General features: G+C 39.0%; 1 protein-coding gene across 4 annotated transcripts in view; it reads left to right on the plus strand.

The window, feature by feature from the left end:
• Window positions 1–21,177, plus strand: part of HOOK3 (hook microtubule tethering protein 3) — a 90,994-nt gene that overhangs the window by 62,455 nt on the left and 7,362 nt on the right. For 3 of the 4 annotated variants that reach the window (XM_061366090.1, XM_061366088.1, XM_061366091.1), the window contains 8 exons: window positions 2,901–3,041; window positions 6,132–6,219; window positions 11,914–11,948; window positions 12,774–12,856; window positions 14,808–14,908; window positions 16,927–17,031; window positions 17,149–17,220; window positions 18,675–18,811. In XM_061366090.1, coding sequence (XP_061222074.1) covers window positions 2,901–3,041; window positions 6,132–6,219; window positions 11,914–11,948; window positions 12,774–12,856; window positions 14,808–14,908; window positions 16,927–17,031; window positions 17,149–17,220; window positions 18,675–18,811 — 762 coding nt within the window. Of the gene's footprint in view, window positions 1–2,900; window positions 3,042–6,131; window positions 6,220–11,913; window positions 11,949–12,773; window positions 12,857–14,807; window positions 14,909–16,926; window positions 17,032–17,148; window positions 17,221–18,674; window positions 19,299–21,177 lie in introns of those variants that run through there. The other variant, XM_061366089.1, reaches the window with a different exon arrangement.

A 21,177-nucleotide genomic window follows, 5' to 3' on the forward strand; every position in this document is an offset into this window, starting at 1 on the left:
TATCATGGCAAATGTTTACAGTCTATTAAAAGGAAGAATAGCAGTGGCAGAGCTGAAAACCATTGTTTCTTAAGATGTTTCGTACTGCACTTAGCCTTGCCAGTATGCTAAAAGATTTTAAGACAGCCATGTCTCAGGAATCTCTTAGCTCTTTGGGAAGTATTTTCTTTTGATTAGGAGAAAACTCCAGGAACAAACTTGCCAACAAAGTTTCCAAGCTGACGAGCAGGTATTCTTTATTGCGGTGCCAGGAGACACAGGGGATAACTCCTAACGTGTGTCCCCGTGTTGCTACACAAGCCATCCTTATATAGTCCGTGTGCATACATACATATCCATGAGGCTACGTATGGATTACATCATTTTCCAGAGAGTTCCCCGCATGCGTACAGAATTGTGGTGGTGGTCTCTGAGGGTCGTTTACTTCTTCCAACAATCTTCATAACTTCTGGCAGCCTTTGAAGCACGCCCAGTAGATGCTCATACCAGTTTAACTGGTTCGTTAGCACCAGAGACATAATAATCCTCCTGTCCTCCTACTTATCAGTTGGTTTAACTGTAGCCCATCCTGGACACCTGCAGTTCCCAGGTACCCCTTATCCCTGTGTCCTGTGTTCTTCTAGACTGTTTTTCTTAAAACTAGGCCAACTATAACGATTTATCTTGTGAGAATTCTCAGTATGTTCTCTAGCTGTACTCTGTTTTTTTTTTTTCCTCTATGTATCATGCACCTCAGTAATTTTCCATTGCTACTGTTACAAAGCCATCAAACTTAACATTACTTAAAACTAATGATAAAGGTTTCTATATTCCATTTTGTGATTTTTGTGTCCCTTTGTCTCACTTTTACCAGTAGTGATACTGATGTTAACACTTGGAGAGCTCAGTATGGGTCAAAGCTTATATTCAGTAGTAAAATAATATCTTTCTAGAAAGGTGTTGATAGAGAAGATTTATTTTTCTTTTGGGCACTTAGCCTCAGTGAGCTGAAAGACATCATAAGGGGAGCAGAACGAAGCCCCCATAATCCAAGGGGAAATGATGAGCAACCTGCTTACCATTTAGACACACATTTCTATGAGACTGGATGGGATCCGGGTGGGGGACTCAGGGAGCTGGTGGAATTGCTCACCCAGACACTTTCCATAATTTATCAGCAGTCCTGGCTAACCAGGAAGGCCCCAGTGACTGAAGGCTAGCAAATAGGATGCCCATGTAAAAGAAGGGCCAGAAAGAGTATCTGAGGAACTGCAGGCCTGTCAGTCTGACCTCAGTGTTGGGGAAGATCATGGAGCAGATCACCCTGAGTACCATCACATGGCACATTCAGGACCGCCAGGTGATCAGGCCCAGTCAGCATGGGCTCATGAAAGGCTAACTTTATCTCCTTCTATGACAACATGACCTGTTTAGTGGATGAGGGAAGGGCTGTGGGTGGTTTTTACCTGGACTTCAGTAAAGCCTTTGATGCCATTTCCCACAGCATCTCCTGGGGAAACTGGCTGCTCATGGCTTGGATGGGTGTACTTTTCACTGCATAAAAAACTGTATGAGAAGCCCAAAAAGTGGTGGTGAATGGAGTTAAATACAGGTGGTGGCCAATCACAAGTTGTGTTCCCCAGAGGTCAGTACTGGGGCCGGTTCTGTTTGGTGTCTTTGTCAGTTAGAGTGGATCTGCTGGAGGATAGGAAGGCTGTGCAGAGGGATCTGAACAGGCTGGATTGATGGGCTGAGGCCAATTGTATGAGGTTCAGCAAGGCAAAGTGCCAGGTCCTGCAACACCATGCAACACTCCAGGCTTAGGGAACACAACAACCCCATGCAACTCCCCAGGCTTAGGGAAGAGTGGCTGGAAAGCTGCTTGGCAGAAAAGAGCTTGGGGGTGCTGATTGAAGGAGCTGAAAATGAGCCAGTTTGTGCCCAGGCAGCCAAGAAGGCCAGTGGCATCCTGGCCTTTGTCAGCAATAGTGTGGTCGGAAGGGCCAGGGCAGTGATCATCCCCCTGCACTCAGCATTGGTGAGGCAGCACCTTGAATCCTGCGTTCAGTGCTGGGCCGCTCACTACAAGCGAGACATTGAGGTGCTGGAGCAGGTCCAGAGAAGGGCCACAAAGCTGGTGGAGGGTCTGGAGCACAAGTGTGATGAGGAGTGGCTGAGGGAACTGGGGGTGTTGAGTCTGGAGAAATGGAGGCTGAAGGGGAGCCCTTACCACTCTCTGCAATGATGTGAAAAGAGGTTGTAGTGAGATGGGGGTTGGTCTCTTCTCCCAAGTAACATGTGACAGGACAAGAAGAAACAGCCTCAGGTTGCACCAGAGGAGCTTTCGGTTGTGTGTTGCAAACATTTCATGTCCAAAACAGGTGTCAAGCATTGGAACATCCTGTGCAGGGAAGTGGTCAAGTCACCATCCCTGGAAGTGTTCGAAAGACATATAGACATGGCCCTTAGGGACATGGTTTAGGGGTGAACTTGATATTATTAGGTTAATGTTTGAACTCGATGATCTTAAGGGTCTTTTCAAATGATGATTCTTGTATTCTATAAAAACACACCCACAGAGTAGAATTAACTGACCCAGGTTCATGCAGTAGTTTAGTGACACTTGAGGTTATATCTTTAACACTTGGCAGCAAGCTTCATATTCTACCTATAAATCTGCCCAGCCTGTAGTGTGGAATCTAATAGGGGCATTCAGGCAGCATCCTTGTATTGTACTTTCTACAGTTACAACTCATTTAATTGAGTTTGTAGTTAGGGGTTTAAAGACAAGATGATTGTTTCAGTTGTCCCCCTTAAATAGGTAATCTGTATGTTATATTTACAACTTCTGTGGTAAACTGTTTTCTTCTTTATAGAGATTGGCATACTCTTTTCTACAAAATTGTATTTTATGTGTTTAGGGAGAAACTCATTCGCCTTCAGCATGAAAACAAGATGTTAAAGTTGAACCAAGAAGGTTCTGACAATGAAAAGATAGCCTTGTTGCAGAGCCTTCTTGACGATGCAAACTTGAGGAAGAATGAATTGGAGACAGAAAACAGGTAGGAAGTTTTGTCTTCTCCTTCTTGACTTTTCTAACAATTGACAGTTCTAACAACATACTTTTGATTGTACTGTGTCCAATACTGGCCTCCCCAGTACAAGAAAGACTTTCTGCAGACAGTCTAGTGAAGTACCACAAGGATGCAATTACAAGACTACAGCATCTTTCATATAAGGAGAGTCTGAGGGATAGAGACTATGTAGTCTGGAAGACAGAAGGCTCAGGGTGGACTTTATCAGTGTTTCTAAGTATCTGATGGGAGGGTCTAAAGGTGATTGAGCTAGACTCTACTCAGTGATGCCCAGTAACTAGACAAAAGGCAGTGGACAGAAATTAAGACATTCAGTTTCATCTAAAGGTAAGAACATTGTTACAGTAAGGGTTGCTGTACACTGGAATAGGTTACCCAGAGAGGTTGTCTTCATCTTTGGAGATATTTAAAACACAAAAGGACATATTCCTGCGCAGTCTGCTGTAGCTAACCTAGCTAGATTAAGCCAATAAGCATACAGACATCTATAGGATCAGGCATCCTGCATCTGAGCATGCAGAGTTGGCTGGCTGATACCGTTGTGAAGCTGCTGTCAATCTAAGCTTTGAATCTGCTTTTGTCTAATCTTCCCCTTTGACAGGGGAAGTTCCTGAAGCCTGGGACAGTAAATATTATACTTAGCTTCAGGAATAGCAAGAAAGAGAGTCCAGAGAGCTACAGAGACTTGTTAGCCACAGCCTGTTTTCTGGGAATTTCACAAAACTGGTCCATCTGGAATCTGTTTCCAGCCACATTAGAGACACGAAAGTAGTTGGGAAAGACAAACATGAATTTCTTTGTGGCAAATCATGCTTAACTAATCCAATTGTCTTGAGTGCACCCTCAGCAAGTTTGCTGATGACACCAAGCTGCGTGGTTCAGTTGATACGCTGGAGGGAAGGAATGCCATCCAGAGGGACCTTGACATGCGAGGTGGGCTGATGCCGACCTTATGAAGTTTAACCATGCCAAGTGCAAGGTCCTACACCTGCGTTGGAGCAATCCCAGGCACAGCTACAGGCTGGGCAGAGAAGAGATTCAGAGCAGCCCTGTGAGAAGGACTTGGGGGTGTTGGTAGAAGAGAAAATGAATATGAGCCAGCAGTGTGCGCTTGCAGCCCAGAAAGCCAACCGTATCCTGGGTTGCATCAAAAGGAGTGGGACCAGCAGGTCAAAGGAGGTGATCCTGCCCCTTTACTCAGCTCTTGTGGGACATCACCTGGAGTATTGTGTGCAGTTCTGGTGTCCTCAACATAAAAAGGACATGGAACTGTTGGAACAAGTCCAGAGGAGGGCCACGAGGACGATCAGGGGACTGGAGCACCTCCCTTATGAAGACAGGCTGAGAAAGTTGGGACTGTTCAGCCTGGAGAAGAGAAGGCTGCATGGAGACCTCATAGCAGCCTTCCAGTATCTGAAGGGGGCCTATAGGGATGCTGGGGAGGGACTCTTCATTAGGGACTGTAGTGATAGAACGAGGGGTAATGGGTTAAAACTTAAACAGGGGAAGTTTAGATTGGATATGAGGAGGAAATTCTTTACTGTGAGGGTGGTGAGGCACTGGAATGGGTTGCCCAGGGAAGTTGTGATTCTCCAGCCCTGGTGGTGTTCCAAGGCCAGGTTGGACAGAGCCGTGGGTGGCAAGGTTTAGTGTGAGGTGTCCCTGCCCATGGCAGGGGGCTGGAACTAGATGATCTTAAGGTCCTTTCCAACCCTAACTATCCTATGATTCTATGACAGTGAGATGACTGCATGTGTGAAGAATGGTAAACAGCAGACAGTAACTTAGTTTTAGCAAGGGACTTAGTCTCCCATAGTATCCTTATGTTCAGAAGGGTTAAATAGAGACTGAATAAATGGACAGTAAAGTGAGTAGAAAATCGGCTGGGTGGCTGGCCTTAAAACGTTATCATCAGTGATACAAAATCCAGCTGGCGACCAGTTCCTCAGGCTTGAATACTTGGACCAATGCTGTTCATAACCTTTATTAACAACTTGACTGATAGGAAGGACTGTACCCAGCAAGTTCGAGGATGGTACTGTGTTAGGAGGAGTGACAGATATGCTGAAACGGATAGCTCGGAGGAGCATAGCAGCCCAGAGGAATGAGCTATTTAGGAGCTCTGTCCCTGGCTGGGAATAGTAGGCTGGGGAGAAGCTCTACTGTAACATCCTGGTGTTCCAGTGGGCAGCAAAGGATTATGTTTTGGCTGAGGAACTTGCAGCTGACTGACCTGGGCTGTCCTCACCAGTGTTCAGACAGTCAGTCTGGGAAAACAGTCTTTTACCTCTTTGCAGTACTTACGAAATCACATCTAACATAGCATATAATTTTAGATTCTGCAGTACAAGAAATGTGCCAGAGTGCAGTGGAGTGATTCCAAAGTGGGGAGCACTGGAGTATGGGGTATGTGGTATAAAATGGAGAGCTGGGTTTGTTCAGTCCAAAGAAAAGGTGGCATGGAGGAGATAATACTGTGATCTGCATCTGTCTGATGGAAAGGTGTCAAGAAGACAGAGACGGGCTCTTGTCAGAGTTTGACAGTGCAAGGACAAGAGGCAGCAAACAAATACGAATTATGTGCTTGAGCTCTAAAATAGAGGCCCAAAAAGACTGTCAGATCTTCATCCTTAATGGTGTCCAAATGTGGGCTGGATGTGGTTCCCAGCAATCTGCTGTAAGTGCACCTGCTTTAAGGAGGACGTCGGATTTAGACAATCTGGAGATCACATCTAACAAGGTTTATAGGATTCTCTGTGTAAAAGCAGTAAACTAGTAGCTCTCACAGTAAAACCGGTTGTTAGCAATTCTTGTTTCATGTAACCAGAGATGATTTCTTAATATGTGCATTTATGTTGTCTTGGAAAAATATCAGGTTGTTCTGGATGACTACAGACTGTAATCTCTGGAAATGCTGTATGCGCTAACTACTGTTGTGAATTTTCTGAGTCTCCTGTAAAAATGACCTTAAAACACTGGGCACTAAAAATTTCAGGCTTTCTCTTGCAGTTGTTTGGGGCTTTTTTTCTGAAAATCAAAACACTATCTCTTTCCTAGGTTGGTAAATCAGAGACTTATAGAAGTGCAGTCCCAGGTAGAAGAATTACAAAAGTCCTTGCAGGATCAAGGTTCGAAAGCTGAAGATGTAAGTAGAAATGTACAGCAGATGTACCTGCAACTAGTTACAGAAACTTTTTTTGAGACTTTCACCTTTTTGTAAAAAATTATGTAAAAGAATTATGCAGATGGAGACTTGTGATAGTTTTCCATTTTTATTCATATGGTCTTATTATGAAATTATGCTTCTCTAAATAAGATTTGAGACATAGTAAGACATTTGTCTAGAAAAGAAAGCTGTCCTTTGTAGGTGTCAAATATATTTTATTAGTGTCTGTTCTGATAGTAAACTTGGCATTGAAATTATTTAGAGAGTTAATAGAGAGATTTTTATTAATACAGAGTTTTGCAGGAAGTTAAGGAAATGTTAATTCTCCATGTCTTAATAAAGTATCTGAAGTTATTTTGGGGTTAGTTTTCTTTAAAGTTAAGACCTTTCCTGCCAGTGGAAGCTCTGTAATAGTGGATGTAAATGTTTTTTGTAATGCAGGAAGCTAGACAGGCCAAAACTAAAATAAAAAGTCAAAGAATTAGGCCCTCAACGTAAAGCAGCATTTTCTGTTTCTGTGTATGGAATTAACATTGTTTTTAATCTAAGAATACACATCGTGGTAGTTGGTGTGGAAAACAACTTTCAGTCTTCCACTCAAAAGTTGTGTTTGCCATCTCCTCTATTTGAGAGAAGAAGCTCTAGAACTTTCTTGAAAGCAGTGATTTGCTGAACTGTACATGCACAGTATATGCTTACAATTTCAGTGTATTGTGTAGCTAATTAGCAGCAAGTTGTAATGTGTTGCTTCCTATTTTTGTGGGTTTGTTTTTTAACTAATTTATATAGACAAGTGGAAGTTTTTACTAGTTGCTAATTTTCATTTGAGTGTGTTTAATTTAGCTTATCCTTTAAATTTTTTGAATAAACTGTATAAAAATAATACATCTAGTCGAGTTCAAGTAAGATTATTTGTTCTTAAAATAAATTTTAGAATGCATTTTAAAATAGGTCCATCCTGTTGTGTGATTGAGATATTCTTTGTTGTCTTAGTTATTGGCCAAAACTGAATTTTTCAGGGTGAACAAGAATATGAAAAAAATACTGTCAGATACTGAAAGTTGTAAAGTATCCCAGTCTAGTTGAATTCAGCTTTATTTACTGCAATTTTAATTGTGTCCCTTTTTGAAGCTCTGGTTTGGACAGTAATTTAGGGCATATCTGCAGAACACTTACAGGACTGGTTGCAGCCTGTGTAGGCATCATCTGAGATGATTCTGTTAACCTCACAACACTACAGTACAACCTTTCGTCTTTTCCAGGCAACCTGTGTCAATTCAGAGCTGGCAAGTTCACACTTCAGTTGTTGCATTCCTGGCTTATCTGTAGGTCAGACAGTGTCAGTGGTGATTTATAGGCATGATCCCATGGCCTCTTTTGATGAGTTCAGTGTGTAGGATTTCCTTTCCTTTGCTGGTAAAGAAATGAGAGTGTAGACTCAGTGAAGTATTGAGGCTGCAAGAACCTGTGAAGGTATTGACACCTCATCCAGTCTCCTACACAAAGTAGAGGAAATTTCAACGTTAAACCCAGCTGTTCAAGCAGATGGGATTTGTGGTAGGACCACCTGAGTTATTTTTGAGATACCCTTACAGAAAGAGTAATTCTTCATTGAGAAATGAAGAAATGAAAATTCTTCATGAGAAAAAGGATAGAGAGACATGAATACAGTGGATGGATCTTTTTCAGCATGTTTCCTCTGTTCTTCACTGCTTTTCTGTAATTATGCACCGAAATCTGCATTTTTGTATACTTACACTGTAAATAGGCTCAACCCAGAAAACCTGGTTGTATTCGGTCCAGAAATGCATGATGAAGGCTTGGAGCTGGGGCTTGGGTTTTGGTTTGGTTTGTTTTTTTTGCTGGTTGTTTTTTTTGTTGTTGTGGTGGGTGGTGGTTGGTTGGTTTGGGTTTGGTTGTTTTGTTGGGTTTTTTTTAGTTTTGTTTATTTTTGAAGTAGCTTTTAGGCTTGACCAAAACGTAGTAAAAGCACTATAGTAACCCAGCAAAGTATCATTGCAGTAATACGTGCTGCTTGCTGAGGTTCACATGGGGAGCAAGTTTTGATTTTCGTATTGAAGTGCAGTGGAAAATTAATGTTAGAAATGTATTGGTGCCTAATATGTACATTAGACCTGTAATGGGTACTGATGCAGCCTGTTGGAATGCCCGATTAGTCCTTTCTGGTTGTTGCCTTGCTACCCAGAGACAGGCCTCCTTACCCCAGTCTTCCAAACTACAGAATCAACTCAGATGTGCCCAGCGTGGTCAGAATAGCTGGTTTGATTCATTGTCCTCCAAAATGCAGTGGTTATATGTATCCTCAACAGGTACCCAAGGACAGGTTCAACTACATCATTTGCATGCCTTATTATTGCTCTCTTATGTCATCCTTGTTCTCCCTTTCTCTGCCCTAATCCCTTCCTGTATAAGCAACCTTCCTGTAGTTACTTCTGCTGCACTGGACCTAGCCTTGCTAAATCCATAGTGCATCTGGTGTTTCTCATACTGTTACACATGCAATCTTAGCCTTACATGCTGCTACTGATCCAATTACCAAGTCTTCCTGACTTAGCACCTCCTTAAAAAGTCCCCAGAACTGTTACCTGGGAAGTTTAGCCACTTTGCTCATTTGGTGAAAGGAGCAGGTTGCCCAGAGAGGTGGTAGATCTCCCATCCCTTGAAACATTCAAGGTCAGACTGGACAGGGCTCTGAGCAACCTGATCTAGTTGAAGATGTCCCTGCTCATTGAAGGGGACTGGACTGTATGACCTTAAAGGGTCCCTTCCAACCCCAACTGTTCTGTGATTCTGTGATTACTTTTAGCATCTGTGAAATCTGACCATCCCTCAGTGCTGTTAATAACTTCTGTCATCTTCTCACAGTGTTACCAGTCTCATCAGGTGATTTTTCTCAAGTCATGTGCCAGTTTCTCTCACCCTGCTAAATTAGCTGAACCTCAAGCAAGAGCCATCTGCCTGTGACCTTAGCATGCAGAACAAACCCAAACTTGTTCCTCAGAAAAGGGACAGACCTGTTTCTTTGGCTTGTTTTAGCATAAGAGAAATTTCCAGCAAAAAGACATTTGTATAGGTTGGGGGTTTTTTTTATGTAAGAGAAAGATAACAGTTAATGCCAGAGAGGGTACCTGTTTTTTAAAACCACATCATAATAAGCATTTTCTGTGGTGTTTTGTAAGTAGAACTTATTAGCAGTGGGAGGAGAAAGTGAAACAGTGAGTGTACGTTTGCTGATTTTTACAATTTTGTTATAGAAATGTTCTTGTATTATGAACAGATAAAATTTGAATGAAGTTAAATGTAAACTCGGCTCAAAATTGGATAAAGCTTTTTTAATTGGGTGGGGTTTTTTTAGAGACTGGTCTTCCTATCAGAGAACATGAGAACAATTTTAGTAATTATTTGTTAGGTGCAAAGAATTTGGATATATGACATTGAAGCTGGCAAATACTTTAAAAAAAAGTAATGTTTGCCCATTTTTGGAGTAATTTATTTGAATTTATCTACCTTGTTACAAGTATATATGGGATCTTTGTGTGGCTAAAATCACACATTTTACCTTTTATTCTTTTTCTTAATCTTGTGTCTTGAGTAAATAACTCTGGGTAAGCTCAGTCCTGCTTCTTTTAACTCTGTGTTCTGTTTATTGTTGTTAGTTTCTTGCTTGTGAGAACATATGATCTGTCTAGATGGGAGAGCGTTTACTCCCACAGCAATGCTAGTACTATGCAAATAATATATATAAAAATACACCAGAATGGAATCAATGTTGACAAGTAGTTGAGTCTCTTCCAAACCTAAATGCAGTAGCAGGATCTCAAAAGAAAAGCTAAGTTCAGTTTTTACTTTCTTACCTTGGGAAAATGGGCACTGCTGCCAACTTTCCCCTTTCTTGTCCAAACCAACTGATAGTCCCCTAAATGATCAGACATAAGGGATGGTACCAGTTTAAACGCATTGTGACCAAGAAAGATGCATACAAGCATTTATTATTACAGAAAATGCGGTGTTTCTGCAGCTGTTTAGAGAACTGGAAAAGAAAAAAAAAACAACAAAGGGTCAAACCCTGCAGATCCGTACCTGCTTCAAATTTCTGACTTTGGCATTAGTAGTGTCATGATGGCTGGTTTGTTTTCTTTGGGGCTCTCCCCCTTTGTTAGAGAGCAATAAGGAAATCCAGCTTTGAAATGGTGAAAAAGCATGACCCAAGAATGTGATTGAAGATGACATTTTGAAGTATTTACACTACAACAAAGCTAAAAGCTCTCTTTCAGTACACATGGTAGTTGTCTCTGTTGGCCAGGTGTCTAAACCGAATTGAAAGAACACTGAACTAAAACCAGTGAAATAATTTTGTTGATGTTTTTATCTTACATTCTGATGGCATTCTGGACCATCTCTCACGTGCTAGACCTCCAGTGTGATTGGTACTGGATAAACACAAACCAAAAAGGCAGTTTCTGATTTAAGTATTTTACATTTGTCTTGCATTCAATCAGTGTGGCAATAACACAGTTCAGAATCACTCCATAAAACATACGCATTTCTTAATTTTCTTTGTAGCCCAATAGAATGCATATTTTTCTCCTGTTTTGTTACTTGTTTGATTTTTGTTTTAAAATTACTTTCCAAAATAGCAGTTGCTCTCCTTTGAAATTCTGGTTTAAACACAATGATTTACAAATGTGCTTCTTTACTATTTTTGTATTTTGTTTTTAGTGGTATGTTTTAGAAAATGTTACAGGATGAAACTGCTGATGAGAACAGAGGAGAAAAATCAGCATGTGTGAAAAAATGCATAGCTATAACTTTCTGTTCATGACTTTCTAAATAGTTTCTTCTGTTTGCTGCTGTTTTGCTTTATACTAATGTCATCTCTGTTTCTTGGCATGGGCTTCTGCTCAAGGCTATTGTGAGTATGGCTTTCTATTTACTTAACACTACTTTCAGTTTATAGACTTTTACTGGGTTCATTTTTCTGAAAGATGCTCACTGTCTGTGAAGTGAGTTTAAAATTTAAATAAAACTTACTTTGAGGGTTTTATTCAAAGAGCTTATCTAAATGTGATTTAACCAGAAAGTGGAACACTGTGAGTTGCATAATAATGTTTACATGTCTGTAATCAATAATGATAAGAAACAGAAAAAGGGCAAAATGTCCACTATACTCCAGTCAGAAACATTCTACTCCCTCTAGTTTCTATGGGGATGGGAATTTACTTCAACCAGTTTGGTACATGTCTTCATATGAATTGCATTGCAACATCGGTAGGATGACTATTGCAAATATTGCTGCACTTCCCAATTTCAGGTTAATTTATCAAGTCCAATCACAAAAGTACAGAATAAATTAAAACAACTGCCATAGAGTTTTGTCATTTATGTATCTTGCTTGTATCAATCTAGTTCCTTGTGAACACTTCCTGGGAAAATATTTGCGAAGTCGTAAGGCTCTCTAATTTTAGGGAAGTCACACAGCTGTGGGAAGAGGGATTGCTACCACAGAGGATGGCTTTACACAGTTACAATGTAAACCTAAGTCAAGTAAACAGTTATATTTTGGTTTGAGTGTCAAAGCCATGTGTTTTAGAATAATTTTGGAATTGTGTAAAAGCTCTACAAAATATTAAAACATCTATTTTTCTGTTCTAGTCAATTCTTCTGAAGAAGAAACTTGAAGAACATCTGTAAGTATTTTGTTGGCCTGTTTTGTTTGCCATTTGAAATCATGTGTTTTCTATATGGCAAGGAAGGCAGACAGTCATTAATCAGGCATCTGGAAAATGTACAAGTAAGAGAAGATAGATAATACAGGAATGTTTGGGAATCTGTTGTTCAGATACTCTTTTCATCTCCTAGAAATCCTTTGCAAAAGCAGTAAGAGCAATGAAATAAACATAATTTTATGGTGGTTAGAAAACTAATTTTGCTTAAGGGCTGTAAATCTTTACTGAAGGGGGTGAGTAATTTTGTTCTGAAGAAAGCATGTTAATGTAAAATAAATTATTTTGTGTACTTTATGGTATACATTATGGCATAAAATGTAACATTACAGGAAGTTTTATTATTTTGTTCTGCTATTTCCACATCTCTTTTACTTCCCTAAAATGCAGAAAGATGTTTGCTTTAAAAAAAAAAAAAAGTAGTTTCTGTTGCCTTTGGGTTTACTATTCTTTCTCAATGTAATCTCAATTACGAGTATTCATTCTAGGCAAGCATTGTGCAATTAACTGTAAATGTTAATTGTACAATGTAAATTCTAAAATTAAGTTTATAGTTACTGGGAATTAAGATGTTTGTTGTTACAGTTCTTTGTACAATGATATGTTTTTCAGCTTATTTATCAAATATTTCCACAGTGATGTTGTCATTTGTCCTTATGCCCCAGAGCAAAAACTCAGTTGTGCCCTCAGAAATATATTACTATCTGAGGATTTTTTTGTACAGATTATCATTCATTCAAGCACAGTACTAATATTGGGAAAACAATGTGCTTTTATGTTTTGTTATAGGGAGAAGCTCCATGAAGCTAACAATGAGCTACAGAAGAAACGAGCTATTATTGAAGACTTAGAACCAAGATGCAATAATAGTTGTGAGTTACCTGTGCAATCCATTTCTTTTCTTTAAAAAATGTTTCATATATAAGGTCTTTAATTAACATATCGAAAGGAGGTGCAGATAACCAAAAAGAACATTTTAAGTGCCAGTGATATGTATGTTGTTCATATCTCTGGAAGCCAGGGTGACCAAAAAGATGCTTCTGACACTTGAAATGCAGGGAATAACATTTTAGAGACCACTGTAGTAAGAAATTACAGTGGCTATAGAAATACGGAGTAAGTGTCATACCTGTCATTGAACATCAGCTGTTCACAACTGCCGTGTCTCCTAAGACCCTAACTTAGTAGTGGATCCTTGCTGCCATCACCAGATTATTCTTACTCCCAAAATACTCAGTATTTTTTCAGAATTGCGTTGTAATTTGAGAAAATTTTCAGGTATTTGTCAAGTGTAGGATATGTTATATTTCTCAGATGATATCATGAACCCGGCATCCAGTTGGTTTTTAGCGTAGTAATGCTACATTTTTCCTAAGACATGTTGAAAAAGGTAGAATTCTTTTTTTTCCTAAGCCTACTTGTTATAGAACAAAGCCTTAAAAGACTGCAAACAGTGTCAGCATTTCTGGTTTGTATCCAAATTATTTTATTTACAAAGAGATTGAAGAAGATAGAAATATCCGTTCACTGTACAGTACATACATTCTGTGTCCAAAAAGAATTTTCAATTGTGTTGAGCTAAAACTGCAGAATATATTACAAAGTCCACATTTTAGGAAGTGTTAGAACACTTGGAAGTGAGGTCCAGAGACTTCGTGAGTACCTAATAAACACATAATCCTGTCATATGCGGTAAGCTTTACTGTGAGCATAATAGCAGTCCTGTGACTTGCTAGCTACTGAACACTACAGCACATTGAGGCTTCTGTACTTAGTTTACTGAAATTACAAGTTGCTTTTTGAAAATCTATGTCTGAACTTTGTCCTGGTAAAATTAAAATAGTTGTACCTTCTTCCATTCTTTCCCTGCTCAGGAAACGTATTTGAATTATTCTTTCAGGTTCTTTTAATTATTCTGGATATAGCATTGTACAAGAATGATGGCATATTTTGAAAAAATGGACTCTTGCAAGTCTGGGAGACCTTCTGCTATTGGTCTTCTTACCGATCAGTGAAAATCTTACTTGGTCCTGTTGCCATCTTAGTGTTTTCCGAGTGCTTAGAAAGAAAACTGCAGGAAAACCATGAAAGAACATTTCAAAATGAGGTTGCAAAGCAGATGGGCTGAAGGTTACCAATTACTCAGCATTGTTTGAGAACCAGACATCAATGTCACATGAAATTTGATCCAGGATGATGCAACTTATTATTTTTACTCTTTTCTGAGATCTGAGTAGATGTATAGAAGATGTATAAGCAATAGTGGTTTGACATATTCTTGTATCAACACAGGAAAAAGCTGTGCAATGAAATTGTCCTGCTGGTCTGCACTGCTGCTTATAAAAATGTGGGGAGGGGAAAGTAAATTGAGTATACTTACATCACAATTCTGATAAATTATGTCCAGTGTTACAGTTTACCAGATTTAAGCAAGAGTTGTATGGAATGATTCCTTTTACATAAAAAGCTTGTATTCATCTGAGTTACAATATCAAGATCTTATTGAGTCATTGGTGAACTCATAAGTGCATTCAGTAATGGGATTGATTTATGATTCAGTTTCTCTTTTTTTTTAAATATATATATATATACGTATCTTTTAGAAAGGGCAAAATTTGTATACAATATACAGCCATCTCATGAGATTATGTAGAATACACATTTTGAATGTGATTCTAAGCTATTTAGTAACTAAAACTATGGCTTCTTATGTAGGCTTTTCTTAACTGAAAGAAATTTTAGCTGTGCCTTCAATGTGTGTTGAGAAACATGAAAATAATATAATTGTGTTATTTTCCAATATGTGCATCTCTTGGCATTAAGCTCTCAAAATTGAAGAATTACAAGAAGCTTTACGGAAAAAAGATGAAGAAATGAAGCAAATGGAAGAGCGATACAAAAAGTATTTGGAAAAAGCCAAAAGTGTAAGTACAAATATTCCATGTTAATGATCCCTCTCTGACAGTCTTCAGCATATGTCCACTCTGACGCAGTAAATATAAAGGAGGTATCTATATGCGCATTAGCAAGTAAAAGAGAAGGAAGGACCTGTGAGTATCTTCTATTTGTATCTTATTACCATTACAGTACCTAATACTGGTTAATTCTGCAGATCTTATCCTTGTTTGTGTTCATGACTGTCCCCTCTTACTACCTATCTGTAAGCCCTTCTGATGCCTCTGTACAAATGTCTACTCACTACTACAGATTTTTGAGAGTCACCCTTGTTAAGCAAACTTTCTTACTGGCTAGTGACAAGGAGAGGGTGTTAAACCCTTTCTAATGCTGTGATAACCTATTTCTCTGCATAAATTCTTCCAGACTTCTGATACTGAGTAACAAGTGTATAGATCAGCTAAAGCAGTGTCCATACTAGGACTGGTGGTGCAGAAATAAATAGCTGTGCTGTATTTTAGAGCTGGAGAACCACCCCTAAAACAACCCAAGGGGAGGAAGCTCTGTGAGCAAGAGTACTGTTTAATTGGCATTTGTGCTGGGAGTTTGGGGACTTCTGACACAGTTATTATGAAGAAATTTACCTCTTTCTACACAAATATAGCTTGGTAATAGCAAGTACAGTCATAGCTGGACCAGCAGACTCTGGTTTTATCAGTCTGGGCGAAGAGGAAAAAGGAAGTCTGAGGTAATTTCCTTCACAGGTGGATGGATCTGTTATGTGTGTTTCTGGATGGTATAGGCTTCTTGTGGTGCTCAACCAGGAATGTCTCTCTTACCTGAGGCAGATAGATGGAAACACTTTTTTTCATTAATAGAGCTTTTAGGTACCTAAGATTTCATCAGGTCCTAATTGCTCACATAAACAGCTTACTCCTTTTGAGGGGCTCAAAATTTACAGGCAGAGGTCATTACACATGTGCCAAAGCCTTTTTTACCAATTTACATTTGATATTGCTTTCTTAGTTAATCTTTCTACCCTGATTTCTGTTCATGTTCTGGTTTAGCCAGCTGGTTTAGGAAATGTTTTAATAAGGCCTCTTTTATTGATAGTTTTCCAAGTAAAGTGATCCTTTTAATTGAACCACCTGTAAGAGCTGTTCCATTTCTGTGATGGCGTTCAGCATTCTCTTTGCATTTACTGATTAATATATGCTTCTGTGAGAAGGATGCTAATAATTCAGTGTGATACCAAGGATGTGGTTATACTACCAGCTTTGAAACAGCAGTATTGTGGTCTCAATCATAGTCCCATTTCTTCTTTTACTATACATTGATGTTTTATTTGAGTTTCTAAGCTGTTTTCTACTAAAGGCTTAGGAATCTAGGCATTTTGCTGAATTTATTGCTGGTTTAACCCTGTGTTTGCTAGCACTCATGCTGCCTTTGATGGATGCCTCATATAAACATAATCAGGTGTCCTTGCATCATATTAGTAACATAATGATCACACATGTGCCATTTCTAGAATGTTATCTAGAAATGACAGCACCTGGTACTCCAGGTGGGAGATTGTGGCATCTTTCTGTAAGGACTGAAGTGTACCTTCCTCAAGTGGAAGGAATTCACAGGTAGGTAAACCGTAGTTATAAAGAGATAAACCTTTGAGAACTTGTTTCTACCACCGTGGCACCAGGGTAGTGCAGGTAGGGATGCTGGGATGCTGAACCTCTTAGGAGTCGCTTTTGCCTATCGGTAGTTTTGTTTCACAGTCCTGTAAAAGAGAGCCCAGTTCAGATTATCTTAATGTATCTTGGCTGATGTTCAGAGGCCAAGCCTGTCGTGCTGGCTGTCAAGATTATTTTTCAGGAGTCAGCCCCTACAAAACTACACATCCCTCTGTTTAACATTTTGGAGTGTCATTTCTTGAAACACGTGTTTTAAGTCACTTTTCTTAACATGACTTAAAAGGTTGTAATTCCTTGATGTCTTTCCTTTCAACTAGGTTACTTTTGCATCGTAAATCCAAACTGGTTTTCTTTTACAGGTCATCCGTACCTTAGATCCTAAGCAGAACCAGGGTGCAGCTCCTGAAATTCAGGCTCTGAAAAATCAATTGCAGGAGCGGGACAGAATGTTTCATTCACTGGAGGTAGTAATCCTCATGTTTCCTGTTAGTTCCTTACTTCCTCATTGCTTTTACATATAGACTAATACTTTTATTATACTTTGGTTTTAAATGTATCCTTTTCTAATGTTTGTTTTACAGAAAGAATATGAAAAGACAAAAAGTCAAAGAGAAATGGAGGAGAAATTTCTTGTTAGTGCCTGGTACAATATGGTAAGAATTTTATCTTTCTTTTTTTTAAGGGAGCGAGGGTCACCAATTATTAATATTAGTTGTTTCTGTGTTGTTTACAACAACATTCATTTATAGGTTCTTTTGTTTGAAAAGTATTTTCCAACACAGAGGCACAGAAACAAATGCTTTTTAATAATTATATGCTGTCACTATATAGAAGTATGTTGCTCTGATAACCTTGGGATGAATGAAAGAGAACGTGGTTGTTATTTTCAAATTTTAAAACCAGAAGTGGCACTTCCTACAGGGAAGGATACCTCAGATGGCTATTTTGTAATTCCAGCCGTTCACCTGTACTGACTTTAACAGTGCTCAAGTTCACTTTCTTCTTTGATTCTCCACTCTTCAGTCTTCCAGTTCTTTCTAATGAAGAGGCACTGCAGTAAGCGCTCTGAGAAACACCCTCTAACTTGGCTGCAAGTTTAGAACCATGCAAAGGAAGAGCACAGGGCAAGACCCTAACTTAAATTATTCGGATAGTAAGGAAGCGATCTGTGCAGACATACAGCTTTTGCTGGGCCTGTATGCTGGCAGATTTTTCACGTTCATCCAGTGTGATCAAGACTTCTCTTTGGCAGAGTGTGTCTGCATTGAAACTGCTCTTCAGATAATAGGAATCTTGTGTAATGTTGATGTTTCATTCTGCTTGAACGTTCCTCCTCTGTCTTCCATTGGAAGAGTTTCCTTCTTGCTATTCTATGTTCTATGGCCGTGAACAGTAAGCCAAAAATGGTACTTGAGCAGATTGTTTGAATCCTTTAAATGTTGAAGGCGTTTTCAAGTGAATCATGTCCTTGACCAATTTCATAACATTAGTCCCACTGGCAAGCAGAAGACAAGGATAAGCTAAGAGCTGTAGTTCAATAGCCTGTTATGAACTCTCAAGGTATGACAAGCACTGGTAATTTTGGCTATGTCTTTCTCTAATTGGCCTCTGCTTTTATACATACCTGCACAGCCTGTCACAGCTTCCCTAAATTTATTCTTGCATTTACTCCTTCTGAAAACATACTTTCTCTGAAGATACGCTCCTGCCATATGAACTGGTATTTTCACACAGGATGACAATACTTCAAGTATTTTCAGAAGAAAAGTACTCTTCTTTATTGAAGATGAGCAGGGTAGGGAAGGGAAGTACTTGAGAAAAGACTCATCTATTTACTGTGTATTTATGTGGAGATGTGTGTGTTCAGAGCTGGGGCAGAGGGGGACCTGCTTCTCAACATTTACTCCAAACTGCAATGGATGAGAGAAGAAAAAGGCACATAGAGAATTAGGAAGAATATCTTAGTTTGATCCTTGAATGCTTTGTGTTTGGAATACAACACAGCTTTAGTCACTGTTGGTGAACAAGGACATAATAAAATGTAAATGAGTAAAGTTGCTTAGTGTTATGTGTCGGTGTTTACTGAGAAGTTTCTTTTTGTCCATAGGGGATGACGCTGCATAAAAAAGCAGCAGAAGACAGACTGGCTAGCACAGGCTCAGGACAGTCCTTCCTGGCTAGACAAAGGCAAGCCACGAGCACAAGGAGATCTTACCCTGGTCATGTCCAGCCAGCAACAGCAAGGTAGAGATGCCTTGCCCTTAGAAAGAAAACTGCCTTGTGATCCAGGCCACTTCTGTTGCAAGTGACAACATTGAAGAAAAATCAACCAGCATCCTTTCTCCCTTGTTACTGCTATTATTTTACACTTCAGGAAAGGGTTTTATTAGGGTTTCTCATTGTTCTGTAATGCCCTTTGCTTATGTATTTTGGAGTCCACTTCTCTCTTTCTCTCTGAATTTTTTTGAATGTGCCAAAGTTTAGAAAACATCTAGAGGAGTGCTGTGTAATAACAGAGTCTTACTGGTATGAAGCCTAGTCTCTTATGAAAAGCCTCATACTGGCTGTGTAACAATATAAACTCCTGTTACAGTTGATATATTTATGCCTATAAGGGTTGTTAGGCTTTATAAGACTGTCTTCGTTCAAAGGGAATTAGGCTTTTTGTTTCATGTGCTAAACTGTTGCTTCAGAAAAAGTGCTGAAAACTCATTACAGAAATGCAAAATTAGTATATAATATTATTGTGAACTATGTTTGCTACTAAAAAACTTACCAATGGCAAAAAGAATGTTAGGGGAACGGGAGGGTGTATGTGTGGTTTTTAGTTTTGTTTATTTGTCATGTTTGGGAGGATTTTGTTGTGTTTGGTTTTTTGTTTTGGGAATTTGGGGGATGCTTTTTCAGTTGTTTGTTTGGTTTTTTTTTTTAATCTCTTACATACAAAATTTGCTCTTGGCATTTAATAGGAAAGCAGGATGATTATTTTTTTTCAGGTTATTATCTAGTGGTGTTACCTCTTTTGATGACAGAGCTGAATATTTTCAAATGGTTTGTTCCCTCTTGTTGGTCAAGTGTATGCTTAAATGCATACTAGAAAAAGATTGAGAAATGTTTAGAATGCTGTGATATGCTACTCTATCATCCATTAAAAAGGCCATTTGTTTCAAAATTTTATAATTATGGGTGAACAGTACATAACAGAGCGAGGCCCTGATTACTATTGTTGATATTAATGTATTCCCGTTGTCATCCTCTGCTAAAAGACTTGCTTTTAATATACTGATTCAGGGTATAATTGTATCAGTTGCCTTACTAATGGTACCAGTGCCTTCAGGTGAGTTTGTTGCTGACTTTGTTGGAAACTGGCTGTTGTGTTGTACTGCCTTCTTAGGGTGTAGCTGATTAATTGTATGTCATTTGTTGTAGCACTTCCATGTTGATCAGTGGGGTGGATGGTGAACCATACTATTAATTTAGGTTCTGTTCCTATGAAGTTGTACTTTTTCCCTGACTAATTCTATGCTTTCCCTGTCATTTTTATCAAATAATTGACACAGAGGACCTGAGTATTGGTGGAAAGTTACATATACATACATCTTGTGGTGATTCAGTTTTAAACATTTTTCATTTAGAGACTGTTTGGAGACCCTAATGTACATGCAGTCTGAGATTCTTTTACTTTATTTTAATGCTCTCCCAGGTAAAAACATCTTTCATAAACCCCTTTAGAGAAAATGCATGCTTGAATTTACTAATCATCTGAAGGTCTATGTCTGGGCTATGGTTGCCATATTAGATAAAACAGTCAAAGTATCTTCTGTGCAGAAAGGTAACACTGTAAAGTCTAGGACCGTTGTCTAGGACAATTTCTGTACTCAGTGAAGTAATAATCGTTGTGCTGCCTTTTACTGAGATACAGAGTGCTGAAGGGACAAGAATTCAGGTGTGTTGTCTAACAAAACAACCACGATTTGTGGGATGTTTTTTACTGATCTTATTGTGCAATACATTCTAGTCATTTGAAGAACCCTTTTTACTACATGCCATGTGTGAACAGGAGCAAACAAAATCACTTCTCTGAGGACATTTGACATTACCGCATTTTATGTCACCCAGAGAAAGAACTTGAGCATACCTAAAGCTCGATTTTTATATTAATCTGGCTGACTGTTACCAAACTGCCAAAGCTTATTTGTGAAAGCAAAGTATACTAGGACCTTAGGGGGAAGTTTTCTGTCTTAATTTTGCCTAGTAATTGTGCAGGTCTGAAATATCTTAAACACAATCTGCACACTGGAATAAAAGTACTTGCTTTTATTATTTCAAACTTTGTTTTGTCGTTTTCCCCCAGAGTTTTGATGACGGGCAGATACCAGTGATAGTTTGGAGATGAACAAATGCTGATTAGAAGTCTCTATTTTATCTTTTACTTTCCTATCTCTCAAGGCTTCTTCACTGCTTGGCAGTTGTTGGATTTTATATTCTGCTTTGTGGTTCTGGTTGGTTTTTCCTTGTCCCTTAAGATAAGACATTGAAGTGTTCTCTGTAGTTCCCTTCAAGAATGTATAGTATCATTTTATTGCATCAAAGAGCAAAACAAGACTGAG

The sequence above is a fragment of the Neopsephotus bourkii genome, unplaced genomic scaffold (genome assembly GCF_033783945.1).
Source record: "Neopsephotus bourkii isolate Nb327-2 ecotype Australia unplaced genomic scaffold, CSIRO-AGI_Nbou_v1 NB_1298, whole genome shotgun sequence".
Lineage (NCBI taxonomy): Eukaryota > Metazoa > Chordata > Aves > Psittaciformes > Psittacidae > Neopsephotus > Neopsephotus bourkii.